The sequence below is a fragment of the Macaca mulatta genome, chromosome 3, assembly GCF_049350105.2.
Source record: "Macaca mulatta isolate MMU2019108-1 chromosome 3, T2T-MMU8v2.0, whole genome shotgun sequence".
NCBI lineage: Eukaryota > Metazoa > Chordata > Mammalia > Primates > Cercopithecidae > Macaca > Macaca mulatta.
In genome coordinates, this window is record NC_133408.1 from 145,456,478 (window position 1) to 145,477,507 (window position 21,030).

Sequence of the window (21,030 nt, forward strand, 5' to 3'; positions counted from 1 at the left end):
CAAGAGCTGATCGTTAAATTTTCAGGAATGTGGCGAGCCAATTATTAAATTATTAAAAGTTATATGACATAAGCTTACAATGGAATATAAAACTCATCACTTCCAATTTATCTAGCTACATTTCACTTATTATCTACGCTTTGAGTATCGGTTGGCAACTTTCTCTTTCCTTTTTTTTTGAGAAGGAGTCTCACACTGTCACCAGGCTGGAGTGCAGTGGCGTGATCTTGGCTCACTGCAACCTCTGCCTCCTGGATTCAGGTGATTCTCCCGCCTCAGCCTCCCCAGTAGCTGGAACTACAGGTGCATGCCACCATGCCCAGCTAATTTTTGTATTTTTAGTACAGATGGGGTTTCACCATTTTGGCCAGGATGGTCTTGATCTCTTGGCCTCGTGATCCGCCCGCCTTGGCCTCCCAAAGTGCTGGGATCACAGGCATGAGCCACTGAGGGTAGTAAAAATTTTAGGCTTTGTCCCAGCTACTCCATGCGGCCATTGCAGTGCAAAAGCTAGACAATACGTAAAAAAATAAGTGTGGCTGTGTTCCAATAAAACTTTATTAAAAACAGGCAACCCATAGGCCACAGGTTGCTAATCCTACTCTCAAAGTCATTTATATCTAATGTATCTGTATGGTGGATATCCTACATAACAGTGTGCTGATGCATATCTCTTCCCAACTCTGAGTTCTGTGATATCACAGTGACAGCTTGAAATGCAGTGGGAGGAGAGTTTATACCATGGAAATCATCACATACTACAAATCAGGGCATGATTTATTATTTTTTTGATTATCAAAATTTAAGAAAGTGATGGAGAAAATTTTAATGATGTAAGTTAAATTAAAAGAATAGTCAACCCTCTGAATCTCTGAATTCTACATCTGCAGTTTCAACTTAATTGCAGATCAAAAATATGTGGAAGAAAAAGGAAAGATGCCTGAGTCTGTACTGAACGTGTACAGACCTTTTCCTCTTGTCATTATCCCCTAAACAATTCAGAATAACAACTATTTACATAGCATTTACATTGTATTAGGTATTATAAGTAATCTAGAGATTATTTGAAGTCTATGAGAGGACTGTATAGGTTATATGTAAATACTACACCATTTCATATAAGGGATAAGGATCCAAGGATTTGGGGTCTCGGAACCGATCCCCCTTGGATATCAAGGGACAGCTGTGTATCAAGTATATAGCTTTATTGTGAATACTACAAAACAATGAGGACATATTCTTTTAGTACTTGAAAACCATTATTCAGTTCAGCAAGGAAGTCACATCGCTAACAATCAAGTGAAGTTTTAACATATATCTTTGTTCTTTCCCTTTCAACTTACTCACTGACTTAAATGAAAATATCAACCAACACTTATGTGGGGTTTACATTTGTTTATCAATTAAACCTTAGGAAGGTCAGGGGATATAAGAATTTGGCAGAAGTCAACCAAAGCATTTGGTGAGAATCTGTAGACTATATGAAATTTACAATAAAGAATGTAGGCTGGGCCTAGTGGCTCATGCCTGTAATCCTAGCACTTCGGGAGACTGAGGCAAGTCAATCACCTGAGGTTAGGAGTTCAAGACCAGCCTGGCCAACATGGTGAAACCCTGTTTCTACTAAAAATACAAAAATTAGCTGGGCATGGTGGCGGGAGCCTATAATCCGAGATACTCGGGAGGCTGAGGCAGGAGAATCGCTGGAACTCGGGAGGTGGAGACTGCAGTGAGCTGAGACAGTGCCATTGCACTCCAGCCTGGGCAACAAGAGCAAGACTCAGTCTCAAAAAAAAAAAGAATTTAAATATTTTATTCTTTATAAAATATATGCCAAACAGCTTTTTTAAATCAGTAAAATGTATAATAAACATATATATCCATATGCACTAATTTTTAGATAGCAGATTGTTAAACATTTACTAGCACAACACTGATTCTAATAGAAAAGAACTTACAAATTAATTTGTCGGCAGCACCCAAAAAGTGTGTGTGTGTGTGTGTGTGTGTGTGTGTGTGAGAGAGAGAGACAGAGAGGGAGGGACAGAGAGAGAGAGAGAGAGAGAGAGAGGGAAAATAACTCTCCCTCCAGCACCCTGAATGGAGAAAGCAAAACAAACACTAACATTACCAAAGAAAAAAGAAGGTTGTTTTCTGAAAACTCTACTTCAAAAAAGATTGCATGGAGTTGGGCACTGAGTGTGTCTACAACTGGAATAAATTATGAACTGTTTCTCTTTGGTATTAACGGAGTTTCACCATACTTCTTTTTCTAAAAGCAACTTCTTGCGGCACTCATAGCCATCAAAGCCATTAAGCTCTTCCTTCCCTGTACAATGCCCTGAATGTCCAAATCCTAGCTGCTGTGTTGCCTCTGCATGAGGCCATCCATTCATTCATTCTTTCATTCGTTTTTCAAACATTAACTTGACTCCTACTAAATACCCTTTATCGTGGCCCATGTAAAACCACAAACCAAACAGCCTTTACCTTTAAGTCAAAGGTCTGAGACCCAGGTTAAAGGTCTGGCTGACCATAGACTGAGATATCTTCCTTCCCTGGGCTCCAAGGCATTTGAATCACATTTCATTTTCTAAGCAGCATCAGAGTTTCCAGGTGCTGCAAGTGAGTTCCTAGAGGGTAGGGCCATTGTTCCACCTTCACATTCCACACAGAGCCCAGCCCAGGGCCTTGCACCTCCTGTACAACTGGTCACTTTCTACACAGTCAGCAATGCAGGAAGCACAGCTCTGGCTTCTGACTTGCAGAGCATCACTCATCATGATTTCCAATTTAACTTCAGTGGTTCACCAGATCCAGGCTAAATACTGTGCTCCCTCTGAAAGGTGGGAGAAGAATTATTTCAAGTATAATTATCTTCTTCCTTCCCAAGGTTAAAGTAGAGGGTCACTTGACTGTGTGGGATAATATTTCTCAATGTTTTTAAACTCATGCTCTACCAAGATTGGATCACACTTTACTTCCTGAGGTTTGCACTACAAAACTCACTTTCTCTCTAAGACGTCCCATTGAGTGTGGTTTTCATACTATACAAGCATCTTTTTGAAATTCTAGTGTACCCAGTCCTCAACCTTGTCCCTCCTTAGCTTAATAATCATAGGCCATCACCTTCACCTCCAAGATTAGGCAACAGGGAAAAAAAAAAAAAAAGAATCATAGGCTGGTGCAGTGTTCATGCCTGTAATCCCAGCACTTTGGGAGGCTGAGGCAGGAGGATCGCTTAGGCCCAGGAGTTGGAGACCAGCCTGGGCAACATAGCAAGATCCTGTCTCTACAAAAAATAAAAAATTAGTGTGGTGTGGTGGTATGTGCCTGTAGTCCCAGTTACTTGGAAGGCTGAGGTAGGAGCGTCACTTGAATCAAGGAGGTCGAGGCTACAGTGAGCTATGATCATGCCACTGCACTTCAGCCTGGGCAACAGAATGAGACTCTATCTCTCAAAAAATGAAAATGAAATAAAATAAAAGAATCATCAGTGTTCAACTACTTACTATGAGCACTGATAATTAAAGAAAAGAACTTAACTCTGCCCTTTTAGGAGGAATTTAATAGTTCATCCCCTGTTGATGGGAAAGATGTCTTCTGTATTGAAGAATGTCAATCAATAAAAGCAGGTCAGAATGACAGAATTTGAAAATGACCATCCTACAATCCCCAAAGACATAACTGATCCAGGCAAGGGTCATCAATGGATGCCCAGAGGATTTCACAAAATTTCCTATTGGGGGACAGGATATTCACTGGGTGCCAAAGCATTACCCATAGAATGACATGCTAATTGCAGAAGGAGAATACAATGTTTGCAATGGGCAGAAGTGGTCACCACCTTACGAAGTGATCCATATCTAATAATAGGGCACCCTGACATCTTGTAACCCCTGGATGAGATGCTTAATGAAGCACTCAGAATCACCTGGGACACATTCACGCCAAAATGTTGAGTCTGAATCAAATGATACTTAGGCTCAAACTTCCAGAACAGGGGAAAAACAGGGAATAGCAAAAACAAGGTAAGATAACACAAGGAAGTGACAAGACAGACCAGAACATGAAGCATTTTAAATGGCAATGTTTTATATATTTATATATATAAATATGTATACATATATAGAAATATGTATGTATACATATATTCACACACACATATGGGGGAGGGACACTGTTCTAGATTCAAAACTACTGAAGAGATTTAACAGCCAAATGCAATACATGAACCATAACAGGACCTAGTTTGAAAAATGCAGCTATAAGCTTTTGGGGGTGGGGGCGTGACAGGTGAATTTTGAATGAGAACTGGGTATGAGATATGAGTATGGAATTACCATTAGTTTTCTAAGTGTGATACTGATATTATGATTCGGTCAGAGAATGCCTCTAATTTTAGGAGATGCATGCTGAAGTATTTAGAGGTGTCATGCTGTCTGTGACTTACCAAATATTTCAGCAAAAACATACATACATATTTATGTATGATAAGGCTCTGAGAATTTAAGTGAACAGCTCAAGGTAGCACAATCAAGATGTGGAAAAATGATAAATATTCAAAGATGAAGTGTCGTGATGTCTACAACTTATTTCCAGTGCTACAGAAAATAAAATCAAATGCCACACACACACATGCATATACATATACACACACACAGTCGCATAATGACACTTTGGTCAACAACAGGCCACATACTCAGCGGTCCCATAAGAGTATACAATACCATATTTTTACTGTATCTTTTCTATCTTTCAATCTGTTGAGAGACACAAATGCTTGCCATTGTGTTACAATTACCTACAGTATTCAGTACAGCAACATGCTGTACAGGCTTGTAGCCTAGAAGCAATAGGTTATACCAATAGGAATATCATAGAGTGAACTTACACAAACCTAGATGGTATAGCCTATTGCACACCTAGGAAATGACACATCTCTCAGAACATAGCCCCATCATTAAGGAATGCATGACTGTATATTTCTTTTTCTTTCCTTTTTTTGAGACAGAGTCTCGCTTGTTGGCCAAGCTGGAGTGCAGTGGCATGATCTCGGCTCACTGCAACCTCTGCCTCCTGGGCTCAAGCAATTCTCCCACCTCAGTGTCCCAAGTAGCTGGGATTACAGGTGTGTGCGACTATGCCTGGCTAATTTTTGCATTTTTAGTAGAGATGGGGTTTCACCATGTTGGCTAGGCTGGTCTCGAACTCCTGACCTCAGGTAATCCACCCGCCTCTGCCTCCCAAAGTGCTGGAATTACAGGCGTGAGCCACGGCACCTGGCCTGTATATTTCTTTATAAGACATATATACAGATAGATCTTTACATATATATATATATATATATGAAAACAAGACAAAATGTGAACTAATGTTTAATTCTATAGGTGGTCATGGTACCATTATTTCAAGCTTTTTATACATGTGAAAAATTTTAACACTGAACTGCAAGGGCAAAAAAAAAGAATGGTGCAGGGTGGGGGTTACTAGCAAATATTAAATGAAAAACTTTAGGTGCTCAAAGATGTCTGGGACTCAGCACCCTAGCGGTAGCATTTTTTCATGGAATTTTCTCTGCTGACCTAGGATGCTGGAGCTAACGCCCTAAGGTGAGCTGTGTTTTGCATTGTAGCTCCAGCGATCCACTTGAACAGAAACTTCAGGAGTCCTGCCAGTTCTTAGAATCTTGACAACTTCAAAATATCAGATGGTGAATCAAAAAACCTCATAGGCCATCTCCAGATTGATTTTTTTAAAATGAAAATACAAATGGGAACTGTTGGTTTCACGGGTATGATGTTTCAATTTTGTAAGATGGAAAGAGTTATGAAGATTGGCTACATGATCATGTGAATGTCCTTGACACTACTGAACTTTACACTTAAAAATGGTTAAGATGGTATAGTATTTTACCACAATCTTCTTAAAAAAAGAAGAAAAAGACAATACAGGTATTTCAAAAACAAATAAGATGCTTAGTCGAACCATAACACTCTGCTGGTCGAAAGATAACTTAGGAAACAAAAGGGGACAATATGATCGCTCTTCCTCCACCCTGCCTCCAGAAGATTCGAATGCAGCTATGATGACAAGACACATGTGGACCATGGGAAGAGTCTGCAGCAGTGTAAGGTGTGAGGTTTGGGGGCATGTCCACTGGGCATGGCTAGCATGCACAAGGTGCAGAGAAGTTCCAGGTGGGGTGGCCCGAGCGGTGGGGAGGCTTCCTTAGAAAGTATGGCTGGCCCTGGAGAAGGAGGGTGAGGGGCAAGGGGAGGGGGAGAAGGGGAAGACACTAGATGCAGATGGGAGGCAGAATCAGAGAGGGGGACAGGGAAAGGACTCCACTTGTCCAAAGTGCTGCTGCAAAGGGCAGGCCACCTGTCCAGATAGGAAGGGACTGAGGACTTTGAATGCTGCATTAACTGTGGTCGATGAAGTGCTGAGAGGTTTTCACTTGAGGAACAAACTGACACATGTGAATTTTCAGAAGATTAATTTTTGAAGTGGTGTGCGGGGAAGATACAGACAGGAAGACCAATTAAACAGCTATTATAAAAATCTAGGTAGGCTATGAGGCAGGCTAGCTGGGGTGGGGGTCGGGGAGTGGAGAGAGATGGAGAGGTGCAGGGAATCGCTAAGATGGGAGGGAGGGAGGAGCGGAGGAGGGGGTCTTTCTAAAGATAGTGATGGGGAAAATGCACAGGCTCGGCTTGCACTTGGGTCTAGGGGAGTCTGAGACGCACAATGACATCCGTGAGGGGCTGTCTGGCACGGCACCCAGGGGTGGGATGAGCACTCTGTGGAGGAGAGGTCAGGAAAGCTGCAAGCATGTCAGAATCGCCACACACAGGGACCGCCTGGGGTGTAAACAGGAGCCAGAGTCCGGAGCAAATGCAGAGCAAACCGAGGGCAAAGCCTCACGCTCCGAGGGAGGAGCTGGCAGAAAGGGCACAAAAGCGGGTGCCATGAAAACTTCTGAGAGCAAATATGATTTTCAGAAAGCTCTAGGATTGTCTACTATTTAAAGAAATCCCTTTGTAATTCCATTTGGAAAGCAAATATGCCCCTACTCTGCTTAAACCTGGCTTGTGTACAGGGTTTGTATTTTGCCATTAAGTCTTTTGTCTCAGCCACTGAAAGTGGCAGGACTCATTTGAGTCCCTAATTCTCTCTGGATTCTGCCCTGCTTCTGCAAAAGATGATGAGGAAGGGCACAATGATGAGGGAGTAACTCAAGGGAACAGAAGCCTGGAGTCTGGGGACTTGGTTAACAGGGCTGTTGTACATGGGTTGGCCAAACGAAGTCAGCCTTAAGCAAATGTGACCAGTTCTGGTGGGCGTGGTGGCTGACTCCTGTAATTCCAGAACTGTGGGAGGCTGCAGTGGGAGAATCGCTTGAGCCCACGAGTTCGAGACTAGCCTAGGCAACACAGGGAGACCCCCGTCTCTAAAAATAATAGAAAAAATTAGTCAGGAATGGTGGTGTGCACCTGTGTTCCAGCTCCTTGGGAGGAAGGCTGAGATGGGAGGATCACTTGAGCTTGGGAGGTCAAGGCTGCAGTGACTTATGATTGCACCACTGCACTCCAGCCTGGGCGACAGAGCTACTGCCCCTCCCACCCAAAAATGTGACCAGTTCCTCTTTTCCAGTGGATCACCCTCTTCTTGCCAGTCTGGGTGGGATTCTGTCCCATTAAGTGTAAAAGGTGCTTGAACCCACAAGCTCCTGGTCCTTATCAGAAGAATCAAACCACCAGCTGGTAGACCATGGGGTCTGGGGCCCAGTGAAGGTCACTTGAAACCCCACATAGAGGAGGTGACTAATTAGGAGAGGGGACAGCACCGAGGAGGAAAGGATTGTCAAGGACTCCTGGTCTCTGAAACCACTGAGAGAGAGACAAGGGGGTGACACCAGCTCCTCTGGGACCAGTAGGGCAATCACTATAAAATGCTTAAATGCCCCAATTAACGGAGAATGGGTGAAATTCAAAGTCACAGGAAGTAAATGTTGCCACATCATCCTGTCCTCATGTGGGAGATGCATTCTGTGCCTTTCCCAGCCACTCCATTCCAAAGGATCCTCTTTGTCACTGCCTTCTCAGAGCCAGTGACAACCAGGGCATCTCTGTGGCTGAAGAAGGTAAAGGACTTTCACACCCACTTAGCAGGCATGTCACCATCAAAATGACACCTCTAACGTGGCATTAGGATGATGGACACCTCTAACGTTCCATCATCCTAGGGAGCGCACCCTTCATGAAATTACTAACAATCCCAATGCCGTGAGGGAAACTGAACAGCGGCCTAGAAGATGTTCAAAAGGAGGAAAAAAGAGAGAAATCATCACTGTAGATAGATGCCCCTGGAGTTGCTTGGCAACCATCTTTGCTAACACCTTCTCCCAAAAAGGAACACAGTTTGCATTAGCTCCTCTGATTTCCCTGAGGCCAGGACTCTGACCACAGAGGCCACAAAGCTGGGGCCTTGGAATGAGAGAGCATTTCCCTGATGGGGAGACCCAGGGCCCTATCAGGAGGCCACTAGCTTTCACAGGCAAGAGGGAATGAAAGGTAGTCCGGCCTCGCCATTTTGCTTAAAGAATACGCTCTCTTGGGCAAGGATGGTGAGAGAATGAGTCAAGCCAGGTGCCCAGGTGCAACACTTAAGGAGCACTCACTCTGCACCTGCAGAAGCCCACGTGAGGCCCTACTTAAACAGGTCTCCTGGGCACCTGCTTGCTTCCCCTTAGCTCTAACCCTGCTCCTAGGACGACAGACATCAGGACACAGTGCTTAGAGTACAGCCTCTGGAATCAGGCTGCCTTGGGGTTCAGGACAGCTCTACTATTTCCCAGCTATGTCACCTTGGGTAAATTACTTAACCTCTCTAAGCCTCAGCTTCCCAATCTCTGAAATAGGGTTGATAACAGGATTTGCCTCACAGGGTGGTCATGAGGATTAAATGCGAACATGCACATTTAGCCCTGGGCCTGGCACCTAGTTAATGCCCAATAAAAGACATTTAGGATTGTTACTTAAAAACAAAACAAAACAAAAAAACAAAAACACATAAGTTGGGCTGTCTTTAGCCCAAAAGATACCAGAAAAGTAAATTTAAAAAACAGACAAAAAACTCCAAAAGGAAACACATAAGCAGCTCCCTTAGAACCCCTGAACCTGGATCTATAGAATCAGAATCTCTGTGGGTGGTCCTGGCCTATTTCCTTTTAAAAAGCTTCCCAAGCAATTTTCAGGGTAGGCAGGGTTGAGAGCCACTTCTCTCAACCAATAAACAGTAGTTCTCAAAGTTCAGGAAACATCAGAGCCACCTGAGGAGCCTGTTTAAAATGCACGTTCCTGGTCAGGTGCGGTGGCTCATGCCTGTAATCCCAGAACTTTGAGAGGCCGAGGAGGGAGGATCACTTGGGCTCAGGAGTTTGAGACCAGCCTGGGGAACATAGCAAGACCTCATCTCTACTAAAAGTCAAAAAAATTAGGCAGGCATGGCAGCACACGCCTGTAGTCCCAACTACCTAGGAGTCTGAGGTAGAAGGATCGCTTGAGCCCTGGAGACCGAGGCTGCAGTGAGTATGATCATGCCACTGCACTCCAGCCTAGGTGACAGAGAGAGACCCTGTCTCGAAAAAATAAATTAAAAAAAAAAAAAAAACAGCACATTCCTGGTTCCTATGTTTCACTCCCACTTGTTTCATTTCAGTGTGACTGCAGCCTGGGGCTGGGGGCGAAAGGACCCTACAGAACAACACAGCAGGGTCTCCAGAATGAACACACTTTGTAAAACACTGAAACAGATTCACTTTTTTTTTGAGACGGAGTGTCACTCTGTCCCCCAGGCTGGAGTGCAGTGGTGCAATCTCAGCTCACTGCAACTTCTGCCTCCTGAATTCAAGCAATTCTTCTGCCTCAGCCTCCCAAGCAGCTAGGACTACAAGCACATGCCACCATGCCTGCCTAATTTTTGTATTTTTTTAGTAGAGATGGGTTTCACCATATTGGCCAGGCTGGTCTCGAACTCCTGACCTCATGATCTGCCCACCTCGGCCTCCCAAAATGTTGGGATTACAGGCATGAGCCACCTGCCCGGCCCCAGATTCACTCTTGAGACTAACAGTATAGGGACGCCAGTCCAATCCCTTTGTCTTTGTTCTGGGCATCCTTAAAGAAATGGAGACACACAAGTTGACAAAAGATGCCTGGTGAGCCCCGGGCCCCCTGGAGCAGTAAGAACACAGTCTTTCCCCTGGAAGTGGCAGCTCTAAGACAAAGGCAAAGACCCAAGTGCTTGGTAAAAACAACAATCATCACAACAAAGGCTTACATTACTGAGTACCTACTTTACACCAGATAGCATCTCATTTATTTCCACAACAATTCTGAGAGGTACTACTATTCCCACTCTGGAAAGGAAAAGTAGAAATTGAGGCTTAATTTAATACCCAGCCAATAAATGGTCAAGATTTAAATAATGCTCCACTAAACTCCTAAGCATGCAATGCCAATGAACCTTTTTGTGTGTGGTAAAATACACATAACATAAAATTTACCATTTAAACCTTCTTTTTCTTTTTCTTTTCTTTCTTTCTTTTTTTTTTTTTTTTTTGAGACAGAGTCTCGCTCTGTTGCCCAGGCTGGGGTACAGTGGTACAATCTCAGCTCACTGCAACCTCCGCCTCCCGGGTTCAAGCAATTCTCCTGCCTCAGCCTCCTGAGCAGCTGGGACTACAGGCGCCCACCACCACACCCAGCTAATTTTTTGTGTTTTGAGTAGAGACGGGGTTTCGCCAGGATGGTCTCGATCTCCTGACCTCGTGATCTGCCCACCTTGGCCTCCCAAAGTGCTGGGATTACAGGCATGAGCCACCACGCCTGACCCATTTTCACGATTTTTTATGTGTACGGTTAGTTCTGTGACATTAAGTATATTCACAATGTTGTATAACCATCACCACAGTCCATCTCCAGAACTTCTGCATCTTCCCCAACTGAAACTCTGTATCACGGAAACACGAACTCTCCATTTCCCCTCCCCCAGCCCCTGAATGTCCACCATTCTACTCTCTGTCTCTATGAATTTGACCACTCTAGGAACCTCATTATAAATGGAATCACACAGTATTTGTCCTTTTGTGGCTCATATACTTTTTAAGAACCGGACCATCACCTTGGTCTGATATAACCAAACTGGGACCATGTCTCCACCATCTTCCATACCCCTGGAATGCTGAACTCACTTGTGGTTAGTATCATCAGACTGGGTGTCTGTCCTGTGTCCCCATCCCACCCCAGGACTCTGTGGCCTGTCAATGCCTTGAGGTAAGGTCACAGAACTCCCACTCCCCCTACAGGTAAGGGTATCCTTACACCATTAATGTTCACAGATTTACAATTAGCATCACAGAATCAGGTACACCAGTAAGTGCTTCTGTGTTCAAAGAGCCCATCATCGACTCACTTTTATCTTCCCCACTGTGGTGACCTAGTGCCACTTTGTCCTGCCCTAGAGAGTATTTATTTGGTTTCCATTTCTTCTGTAAGCACCTGATCCCTTAAAATTGGCAAGCGGAATTGTGTTGAGAAACCACAGGTACAAGGATAAAGCGTCTCCATAAAAACAATGCTTTCCCCACAGCAGAATTCCAGCTTCACTTATAGACGACTAGGGCAGCCAGGTCTAGCCCCTGAATATTAAGGATGCTCCACTGTAGCCTCAGCCCACTTGCAAGAAGGGATTTCCTGAGGTTTCATCATTAGTTCAAGCACCTCAGGGTCCAAATCCAGGTCCATTTGGCAGTCTGAGCTCTATCACAGAAGAGAGCAAGAGAATGCCAGCCAAACGGCATTAGCTGGGAGCACGTAATCAGCAGAACACCAGACAGGGAGATTTAGGAGAGAGACACACACAGAAGTCAGTCCTTGCCGTTCAGTTTCTACAATATTCTGAAAAAGTAGAACCCACTGGCTAAAGCTCTCCCTCTCCATTATGGCTATGTTTGATTATTGCAATCACTCAGTGACCACTGTCTCCAGATGTGAATAGTGGGCCACCTCAGGGTGTGGGGTCCTTAGAGAAGAGGGATTTGACCAGGACAAGGTCTCACTGCATTGGCTACTACCATCTTATGTCTACTTCTGAAGTATGTCATGAATGAAACAAAATGTCATAAACAAAACGTTAGCCTGAAGGGTATAAATGCAACCAACCCAGAAAACCATACAGAAACAAATCTGCCTAACTTTTCTAAATCAATTCTGCAGCAGAGACGGCAGGCCCCTGGGAACCACCAGCTGAAAGCATCAACATGGCCTCGCAGTCTTAACTGATGCTGCAGACCACCTGGCACACAGGTCAGAAGGCCTCAGGAATCAGGCCCTCCCCTACCCTTTGTACCTTCCCGGGCTTAACATGGAAATCGTGAAAGCAGCCACTTTGCTTTCCATCATGTGCATCCCCATTTCAGACATATCCCCTGGGTAATCAAGCTGCAGAGAACGCCAGTTGTATTTTCAGCCTGACTTTAAATATAAACTGAAATCCTTAATGCTTTGCCAATGCGATGTGGTGCTTTTGACATTGGGGACCACTGTATGATAAATGCCATCATTACCAGAATTGATGCTTTGGGTCTTCTCCACCCACAGTGAAGGAAGGTTGGGCCACAAAGAATTAGAACCTGCAACTCACTATTGTCACCAGTGACTACAGACTGGACTCCAAGGTTTGGAAGAGTCATCTTGGGAACTTTGGGAGGAGGGTTCCCTAGGGGACCGAGTCTTCTCTATCTTTAGATCCTCCCAAATGTAGCCCAGTGCCAGGAGATAGTCACAGTCCAGGTATATCTGCTGAGTAATCAACAAGGCTGACTTACATGGGCTGAAGGCTAACACATGGACAGATATTGGCAGAATATTTCTGTGAGTATCTTCGTCTATTTTTCTTGTGTTCTTACCTCTCCAGCCTCACCAGTCAGTGATTCTCGGTCAGAGTGATTTGTCCCCCAGGGACATTTGGCAATGTACCGAGACATTTTTGGCTGTCTAAACTTGGGGGAGGGGAGGAAGGCATCTAGCAAGTGGAGGCGCAGGACATCCTGCCATGCACACAACAGTGCCCCCAAAAAGAAGCATCAGTGGTGCCACTGGTGAGAAACATTATACTACTCTCTGCTTTGCTATCTTTACTCCAGCAAGAGGACTTTTTAGTTTCAGAACAGTCTATATTCTCTGGCATTTGGGCCTTTATCCCTGTCGTTTCCTCTAACTCTGCCCTGCCCAGCTCTACACATGGGTAACTTCCTGTATCCTCCAGGTTTTAGCTTACATAAAATTTCCTCTGGGAGGCCTGCACTGAGCCCCTACCTCAGTGAGGCCCTCCACCATGCCCTCCAGCAGCACCTGAGTTTCCCTATCAGAGCACTCATCGTGGTCCACCTGTACTTTTGCCACTAGGCTGGAAGCACCCTGAGGGCAGGCAGGGGTTGTGCTTTCTCACTGCTGTGTCCCTGGTGTCTAGCCCAGTGCTGGCACATCAGGAGAGCTCCCTTCAGGTCAAACGCATGAGGGAGGCTGAGAAACAGTTGAGGGTATTAAAAACTTGGCAAGACACCCAGAGGCTTAAATTGTTACCCTACTATACAGGCACCAAAAGAGAACATGGCAACTTCTCGTGAACTGATACGGACAGCTCTCTAAGATAAATGGAAATGGCAAGATATCAGCTAATACTATAGCTTTCTATCATTCACGTGAGAACAAGAAGACAAAATTATATATGTATCTACTGGAATGCACACAGAATATCTTTGGAAGAATACACAAGCAACTGGGGATGGGGTGGGAGAGAGACTTACTTTCCACTTGGATAGCCTTTTGAATTTTGTAACATGAACATTATTAAAAAATAATAAGTAGTTTTAAAATGAATATGTATGTGTATGTAATGGTCTACATCTTCTAGCAGTAAAAACATTATTCTCATAGAATGACATAGGATGAGACCCTGGTACAGGGCAACTTAGAAGAAGGCAATATCATATACACTGTTTCAGTGCGTCCATCCTCGCTTCCTGTTGTGGAAGGAGCCAGAGCCACATTTCCTCCACACGGGAACCCAGGCACAAGGAAATAATTGTATGTACAATGAAATACTCATTTTAGAAGCTTTGTATTTCCCAAACTAGATGATCAGGATGTCCTTTCTCATCTGTGTTGTGTTGGTTGTGGCATGCCCCTGCTGCATCAGTGGGCTGCACCTGTAGAGCTTATAGCTCTCCAAGCCCTTCCCTTCTCCTCCTTCTCGTCTTTCCTCCCTATCACCTTTAAGCCGCTCCATCTCTCCCATCCTTCCATCCCAAAAGCTGGGCCAGAGAAGAGAGATGATAATGAAACGCCAAAGTGAACAAATGTTACTGCTTGTTAGCAAAAGGGGAGGAAGGCAGGCTTAATGGGGAATGAAGTTGAAATTAATGGTAAAAATGAGGTTTATCTGTGTAATCTGTGGACTTTGTGTCTTCCCATCTTCTATTAACATAGATAACAGAGTTGTCTGTATAATGATAAAGGGAAGCTGTTCGCAGTTTCCCATAAATCTCCATGGCCTGCTGCTGACTTCCCTGGCTTGGATTCTAAGAATACTTCACTCTTAACCAGGTCAGTTGCCATCTTTTTCTCCAATTTTCTCCCATCCAGCCACAACTGCAAGACTCCTGAGCCTGTGCTGAGCATGCTCCTATGTTCTCTGCACCCTTCTATATTGCAGCCCAATTCCACCAGCATCTCAGAAGAACATCAAACTCTTATAGTCACAGCAATGTCTTACTGGCCCCAGCACAATTTTCAGACTGGAAGCTTTCCACCAGTTTATCTACATCACATCGAAACATGTGGGAACATTAAAACACAGGCAAGTTTTCAAAGTCACAAGTGTAGGCTTCCAAGAGACCCAAACAGGAATCTATTGAGGACTCTTTTTTTTTTCTCAGTGATAAAATAAAACAACTTATCGATCATTTAAAGAAGTTATTTAGATCTCCCAGTCCCTAAAAAGAACTTTGTATAAACTCTTCTTAGCCATAGGCCATATACAGGCTAAGTATTACTTGATAGCTCTTGATAAAACTTATCGATGATCACTTAACTGCACTCCATTAAAAACACTGATATCCGGCCGGGTGCGGTGGCTCACATCTGTAATCCCAGCACTTTGGGAGGCTAAAGGTGGGCAGATCACAAGATCCAGGAGATCGAGAACATACTGGTTAACACGTTGAAACCCAGTCTCTACTAAAAATACAAAAAATTAGCTGGGTGTGGTGGCACGCACCTGTAGTCCCAGCAACTCAGGCGGCTGAAGCAGGAGAATCACTTGAACTCAGGAGGTGGAGGTTGCAGTGAGCTGAGATTGCGCCACTGCACTCCAGCCTGGGCGACAGAGTGAGACTCCATCTCAAAAAAAAAAAAAAAAAAAAATTGATATCCATAGAAATTGTTTCTTTAAAAAATCATTAGCTTCATAAAATTATAATAAAATGGTTTACTCTAAAAATAAAGTTTCTGCTAGGTATCTTTTCTTTTCATCACAGATTAGTTTAAAATCCTAGTTAATTAGAATAAAGTTTTCTAGAGCTAGCTTCATTAGTAATGATAATAATAATAAAAGCCAACATTCATTAAGGACTTACTATGTGCTAAGCCCTTTTGTATTATCTCATTTAATCATCACAACAATCCTATTCTTATCTCTGTCTTATAGTTAGGGACACTTATGAGGCATAGGAACCCTATTCCTTATCTATGAATTGGTATTCTTTTAAAAAAACTTCAGATGAGGCAAGGGGAACCTCTTTCCAAATCACTGAGAGCTTTTCCCTAATTAGCTTGAAAAAAGTCTTCAGATAAATCTACCAAGCTGAGGAGGAAATTATTTGAAAAGGTTAGCACAGAAGAATGGCCGTCCTTGGAATTTTCTCTCATAAACACCTTTCATAGATTAGGCTAATAAGGTTTCTGGGAGTCCTCCTCACAGGAAATCTGCATGCCTGACTGATCCAAGCTGACTGAGGTCAAATCATTCTTCACTGGGGGAACACGTTGGGTTTTGGACTCAGAACCCCACTTTTCTCGGAATGCTGAAGGCCAGATACCATTCACAAATGATTTGCAGCAGAATATTGCTTGTGTATGAGATTCAGTGATTTTTGCCACCAAGAAGTTATAAATTGAGAAAATAAACCCAGTTATTTTTGAAGTAGTTTAAGATATTTTTAATGTGAGGGCTTGGGTTTTTTAAGTTTCTTTAGAAACAGTTTGCCTGCTATAACTGCATCTCAAAGGAAGGTACATTCAATAGAGAAGCTTGGGTTCAGAGGTCTCAAAGGGACCTTAGAGGACATTCAGTCCCACTCCCCTTACTTTAAATATGGGCAAATAGGCCCAGAGAAGGGAAACGACTTCCAAAGGGCATAGATCAAAATGTAGGAAGCCCACTCAAAGTGCTCTCCTGCTCCCTTCTAGTGCCCAGGTTGTCCTGGATATAAGCCCATCTAAGCACATCCACCCATGGAACTAGCAACACCTTCTGAACCCAGGTGATGACAACATTCAAAAGTATTTGGGGCCAGGTGCAGTGGCTCATGCCTGTAATCCCAGCACTTTGGGAGGCTGAGGCGTCCAGATCACCTGAGGTCTGGAGTTCGAGACCAGCCTGGCCAACATGGTGAAACCCCATCTCTACTAAATATACAAAATTAGCCGACCGTGGTGGTGCATGCCTGTAATCCCAGCTACTTGGGAGGCTGAGAAAGGAGAATCGCTTGAACCCGTGAGGTGGAGGTTGCAGTGAGCCGAGATCGTGCCATTGCACTCCAGTCTGGGCAACAAGAGTGAGATTCTGTTTCAAAAATAAAAGAAAACTGGCAAATTCCTCTTAGCTATAATTTAGCTAATTTTAGATGAAATAATAACAATGACGTGAAAACTTTATTACAGACATTTCAAAGCATCCAGTTAACATTTCATACAGTATAGGCAGAGAACTGAAAGAAATGGAAAGAATTGAAAGAAAGTTTAAAGGGGTGAGGAATGGGGTACTGTATTATAGTAATCATGTTATTCAAAAAGTCTGCAAGTCCTTGCTGTGACTTCTGAAGTTGTGGCCAGATAGAGGCAGAAACCAAAATAATTCTTATTTCACATTTCCAGCCTAACTTCTCTTCCTGAGTTTAGTCTATTAAAAATATCATATGACACCAACGTTCATAGTGGCATTACTCAAAATGGCCAAAAGGTGGAAACAACGCCAATGTCCACCAACAGATGAGTGCATAACAAAATGTAGTATATATACACAACGAAATATTATTCAGCCTTAAAAACGAACGAAGTACTGATCCATGCTACAACATGGATGAGCTATGCAGAGATGCAAAGCGAAAAAACCAGATACAAAAGGATACAGATTGTATGACTCCACTTATATGAGGTACTAGAACAGGCAACTTCATAGAGACAGAAAGTAGAACCATGGTTACCAGGGCTGAGAGGAATGGAGAATGGGGAGTGACTGCATAATGGGTACAGAGTGTCTGACTGCGATGATGGAAAATTTGGGAAATGGAAAGCGATGATAGTCGTATAATATTATGAATGTACTTAGTGCCACTGAATTGTATACTCAAAATGGTTAAAATGATAAATTTTATGTTATGTATATTTTACCACACACACACAAAAAAAGACATCAAAATCAGAACTACCGGCCAGGCGCGGTGGCTCACACCTGTATTCCCAGCACTTTGGGAGGCCAAGGCGGGTGGATCACAAGGTCAGGAGATCGAGACCATCATGGCTAACACAGTGAAACCCCATCTCTACTAAAAGTACAAAAAATTAGCCAGGCTTGGTGGCGGGCGCCTGTAGTCCCAGCTACTCGGGAGGCTGAGGCAGGAGAACAGCGTGAACCCGGGAGGCGGAGCTCGCAGTGAGCCAAGATCGCGCCACTGCACTCCAGCCTGGGCGGCAGGCTCCGTCTCAAAAAAAAAAAAAAAAAAAAAAAAAATTCGGAACCACCTCCCTTCATTTCTCAGTTGGAATCTCTAAACTGTATTTTGTTCATTCATTCCCACTAAAGCTGAATTTCTTCTCAAGACCTGCTTAAAGCTGACAGTGTCATGGACAATCTACATACATTCATACGCACAGGTACATAGCCACACACAGACTACTTTGTGTCCTGCAGTGACCCATCCACAAACAGTATCCACCCCAAGACTTTGCTGATCACTCCAACAAGAAGGCCCATGGCAAGCACTACTGGAGATCCAGGTAACCAAATGAACACCCCTTCAATTTCTCACCATGGGAGAATATGTATTCAGTATATAGATATTTTATCTATAAAGAAAACTGCGTGCATATATACCAGAAAGACCATCGGGAATTGCTCACCCAAGTCTGTTCCACCACACCCATGAACAAAGAGATTTCAGCCCATATATGGCTATTTTGGTGAAGTTAGCGATTTCAAGTTACACTGAACAGTGGGTGTCCTTAATGCAAATGCATATAATTAGGAGCTAAATCTTTGTACCTTTATAGGACAAAGGACCTAATAAGCTGGATGTACCACCTGTGACTTCTGAGGAAAGGAGAGCTTTTCATTTTTTCTTAAAAGAATCCGTTTCTCAGCCGGGCGCGGTAACTCATGCCTGTAATCCCAGCACTTTGGGAGGCCGAGGCAGGCGGATCACGAGGTCAAAAGATCGACACCATCCTGGCCAACATGGTAAAACCCTGTCTCTACTAAAAATACAAAAATTAGCTGAGTGTGGTGGCACGTGCCTGTAGTCCCAGCTACACAGGAGGCTGAGGCAGGAGAATCACTTGAACCTGGGAGGCGGAGGTTACAGTGAGCCAAGATCACACCACTGCACCCTAGCCTGGTGACAGAGTGAGAATCCATCTCAAAAAGAAAAAAAAAAAAAGAATCTGTTTCTCATGAGGCAAAGAGAATCTGAGAACAAGTCTTCTGAAATAGAAATAGGGACTGGGGGGAAAGGATGTGAGTTTTGTATGTGATAGTCATAACCCATCACCCAGACCTGAGAGGTGCCGTCCTGTGCCATACCATGACCTTTACTCAACTTTAATTTAAAGATTTCCACAGCCTCACCATCTTTTGTGGACATGTTGCCAGTAGCCTGATAACTGGGTCTTACAAGCATTTAGAGATCTCAAGAGTTTGTGTGTGAAGAAAAATAATCTCTAGTGATGCCTCCCACTGCCAACACACATGAACATTTAACACAAGTAAGCTGCCACTTGTAAAAAGTCCACTTGACATCAATCCCTCGTGCATCCTGAAGACACATGTCAAGATCACACAAGATTTTAGAAGCAAACATTTTTAGAATAATGTTTTGTTCCCAAAGTGCTTAATTAGCAGAAACACTGTGCTAGGGAACTGTCCTTGAATATGCACACATTTTAACCTTCATGTTATTTTTTCTGAAGCACAAAGTTTCCTCTCAGTGGATGGTCAGGAAATGATTGGGCACAGAAAACCAACCATCTGAAGTGTTGATTCGTAAAATGAGTTCCATCTTTCCACGCAGGATTCAGCTGCCTTCCAGGGTGACATTCCCTTTTATGAGGGGGAACATTCTTTGGCATCTAATGACCTTTTCTCTATTCATTTAGGATGAGCAATTCACCTATGGCCTACTTATATCTGAACTCTTTCAATACCACCAACCTCTTCTGTCCCCTTGTGCCATCTTCCTACCCCCAATTTCAACCAATTATGTTTTATAAGACATCAGTTAGTGAATCACAATTCAAATGAACCCATCCATTTGCTTAGCATCAAGTGGCCCCTGGAGTTGCTCCATTTGAAGCCCATAGGCCAGAGTTACATACGGCAGGCTTGCAAATGAGAACAGGGTATGATTTATTTATGACGACCATATGTGTTTGATGCCCAATTCCAGCAGGTTGTGGCTTCTCTTGCATGTCTTGGTCTGGGATGACCTATCTACTCAGTGTGTCCCATTTCAGGTACCGTATTTCCATGCTGGGAAAAGACAGCTGACGACTGGCTGGGGGGCTGCACATACAGATGCTCCTAACCCTGCTTGCCACATAACAATCTGTGACCAAATGCAAAGTGGGCCAAATGTAACTTGCTGCACAGGTTTGCCATGTACAATGGTTTTCAGTGGTGAGTGGAGAAGTAGCTGCTGGAATGACTGACCATGTGGGGTTCATTAAGCTGTTGTGCATTCACCCATGAGAAAGGCCGGGATGCTTGTGAAGGGAGCTCCACTCTTCATTTCAGAAATTTTAACGCCCCACCATTTGGCAGTGATGCTCCCGGGGAGAATGGCAGATATGCATCAGAAGGTTCAAACGTGGAGTCCAACTGAAGTGCAGTAAACTTCTGCCTTCAACAGTCTCACCCCCCTTTACCCCCCAGTTGTATTTATACTTTGAAAGAAGTTAACATGAAGCAGTAGTCACCTGGGCGTGCTCAATTTTTGACAAGCCTTAGTCACTCTGTACCCAGCAGAACAATTCACATTATATTCGAAATCCTGTGAAGATTCTGCCACACATGCTAACACTAAAATGCCAGTAGCTCCACTTACCTTCTTTATTAAGCCTCATAACCTCCCTGCTTTTTCCACCCTCTTTTCCAGCCTCTTCTAAATCTACATCTGCAGATGAAAAAGAAAAGGAAAACAGAAAATAAGGAAAAAAGGGGGGAAAAAAGCCAAAGTCAAGGGGGGAGGGAGAGTGTTTATTTGCAAACAGATCGATATAAATACTGTATATGAAATTCTTTCAAAAATTGACAATGCAACATTTTCTCCCAAGTCCGGGTTTCCATCTACCTGGCCCAGATAGGTACCCAAAAAACTATGCAAGCAGCAACAGAGTAGCCTTTTAAACGGACAACACCGTGGGGCTGCGAGCCCACCCCGCGGGCTGCCACGGGGAGCCGGGCACGGAC

The 21,030-nt window shown here is 43.8% G+C and overlaps 1 protein-coding gene across 15 annotated transcripts in view; it reads right to left on the reverse strand.

Annotated features, from left to right (window-relative positions):
* Positions 1–21,030, reverse strand: part of ATXN7L1 (ataxin 7 like 1) — a 270,024-nt gene that overhangs the window by 247,749 nt on the left and 1,245 nt on the right. For 12 of the 15 annotated variants that reach the window (XM_002808363.4, XM_077997152.1, XM_077997151.1 and 9 more), the window contains one exon: positions 20,666–20,734. The exons of the other annotated variants lie outside the window; for them this stretch is intronic. In XM_002808363.4, coding sequence (XP_002808409.3) covers positions 20,666–20,734 — 69 coding nt within the window. The remainder of the gene's footprint in view (positions 1–20,665; positions 20,735–21,030) is intronic. 15 annotated transcript variants of the gene reach the window in all.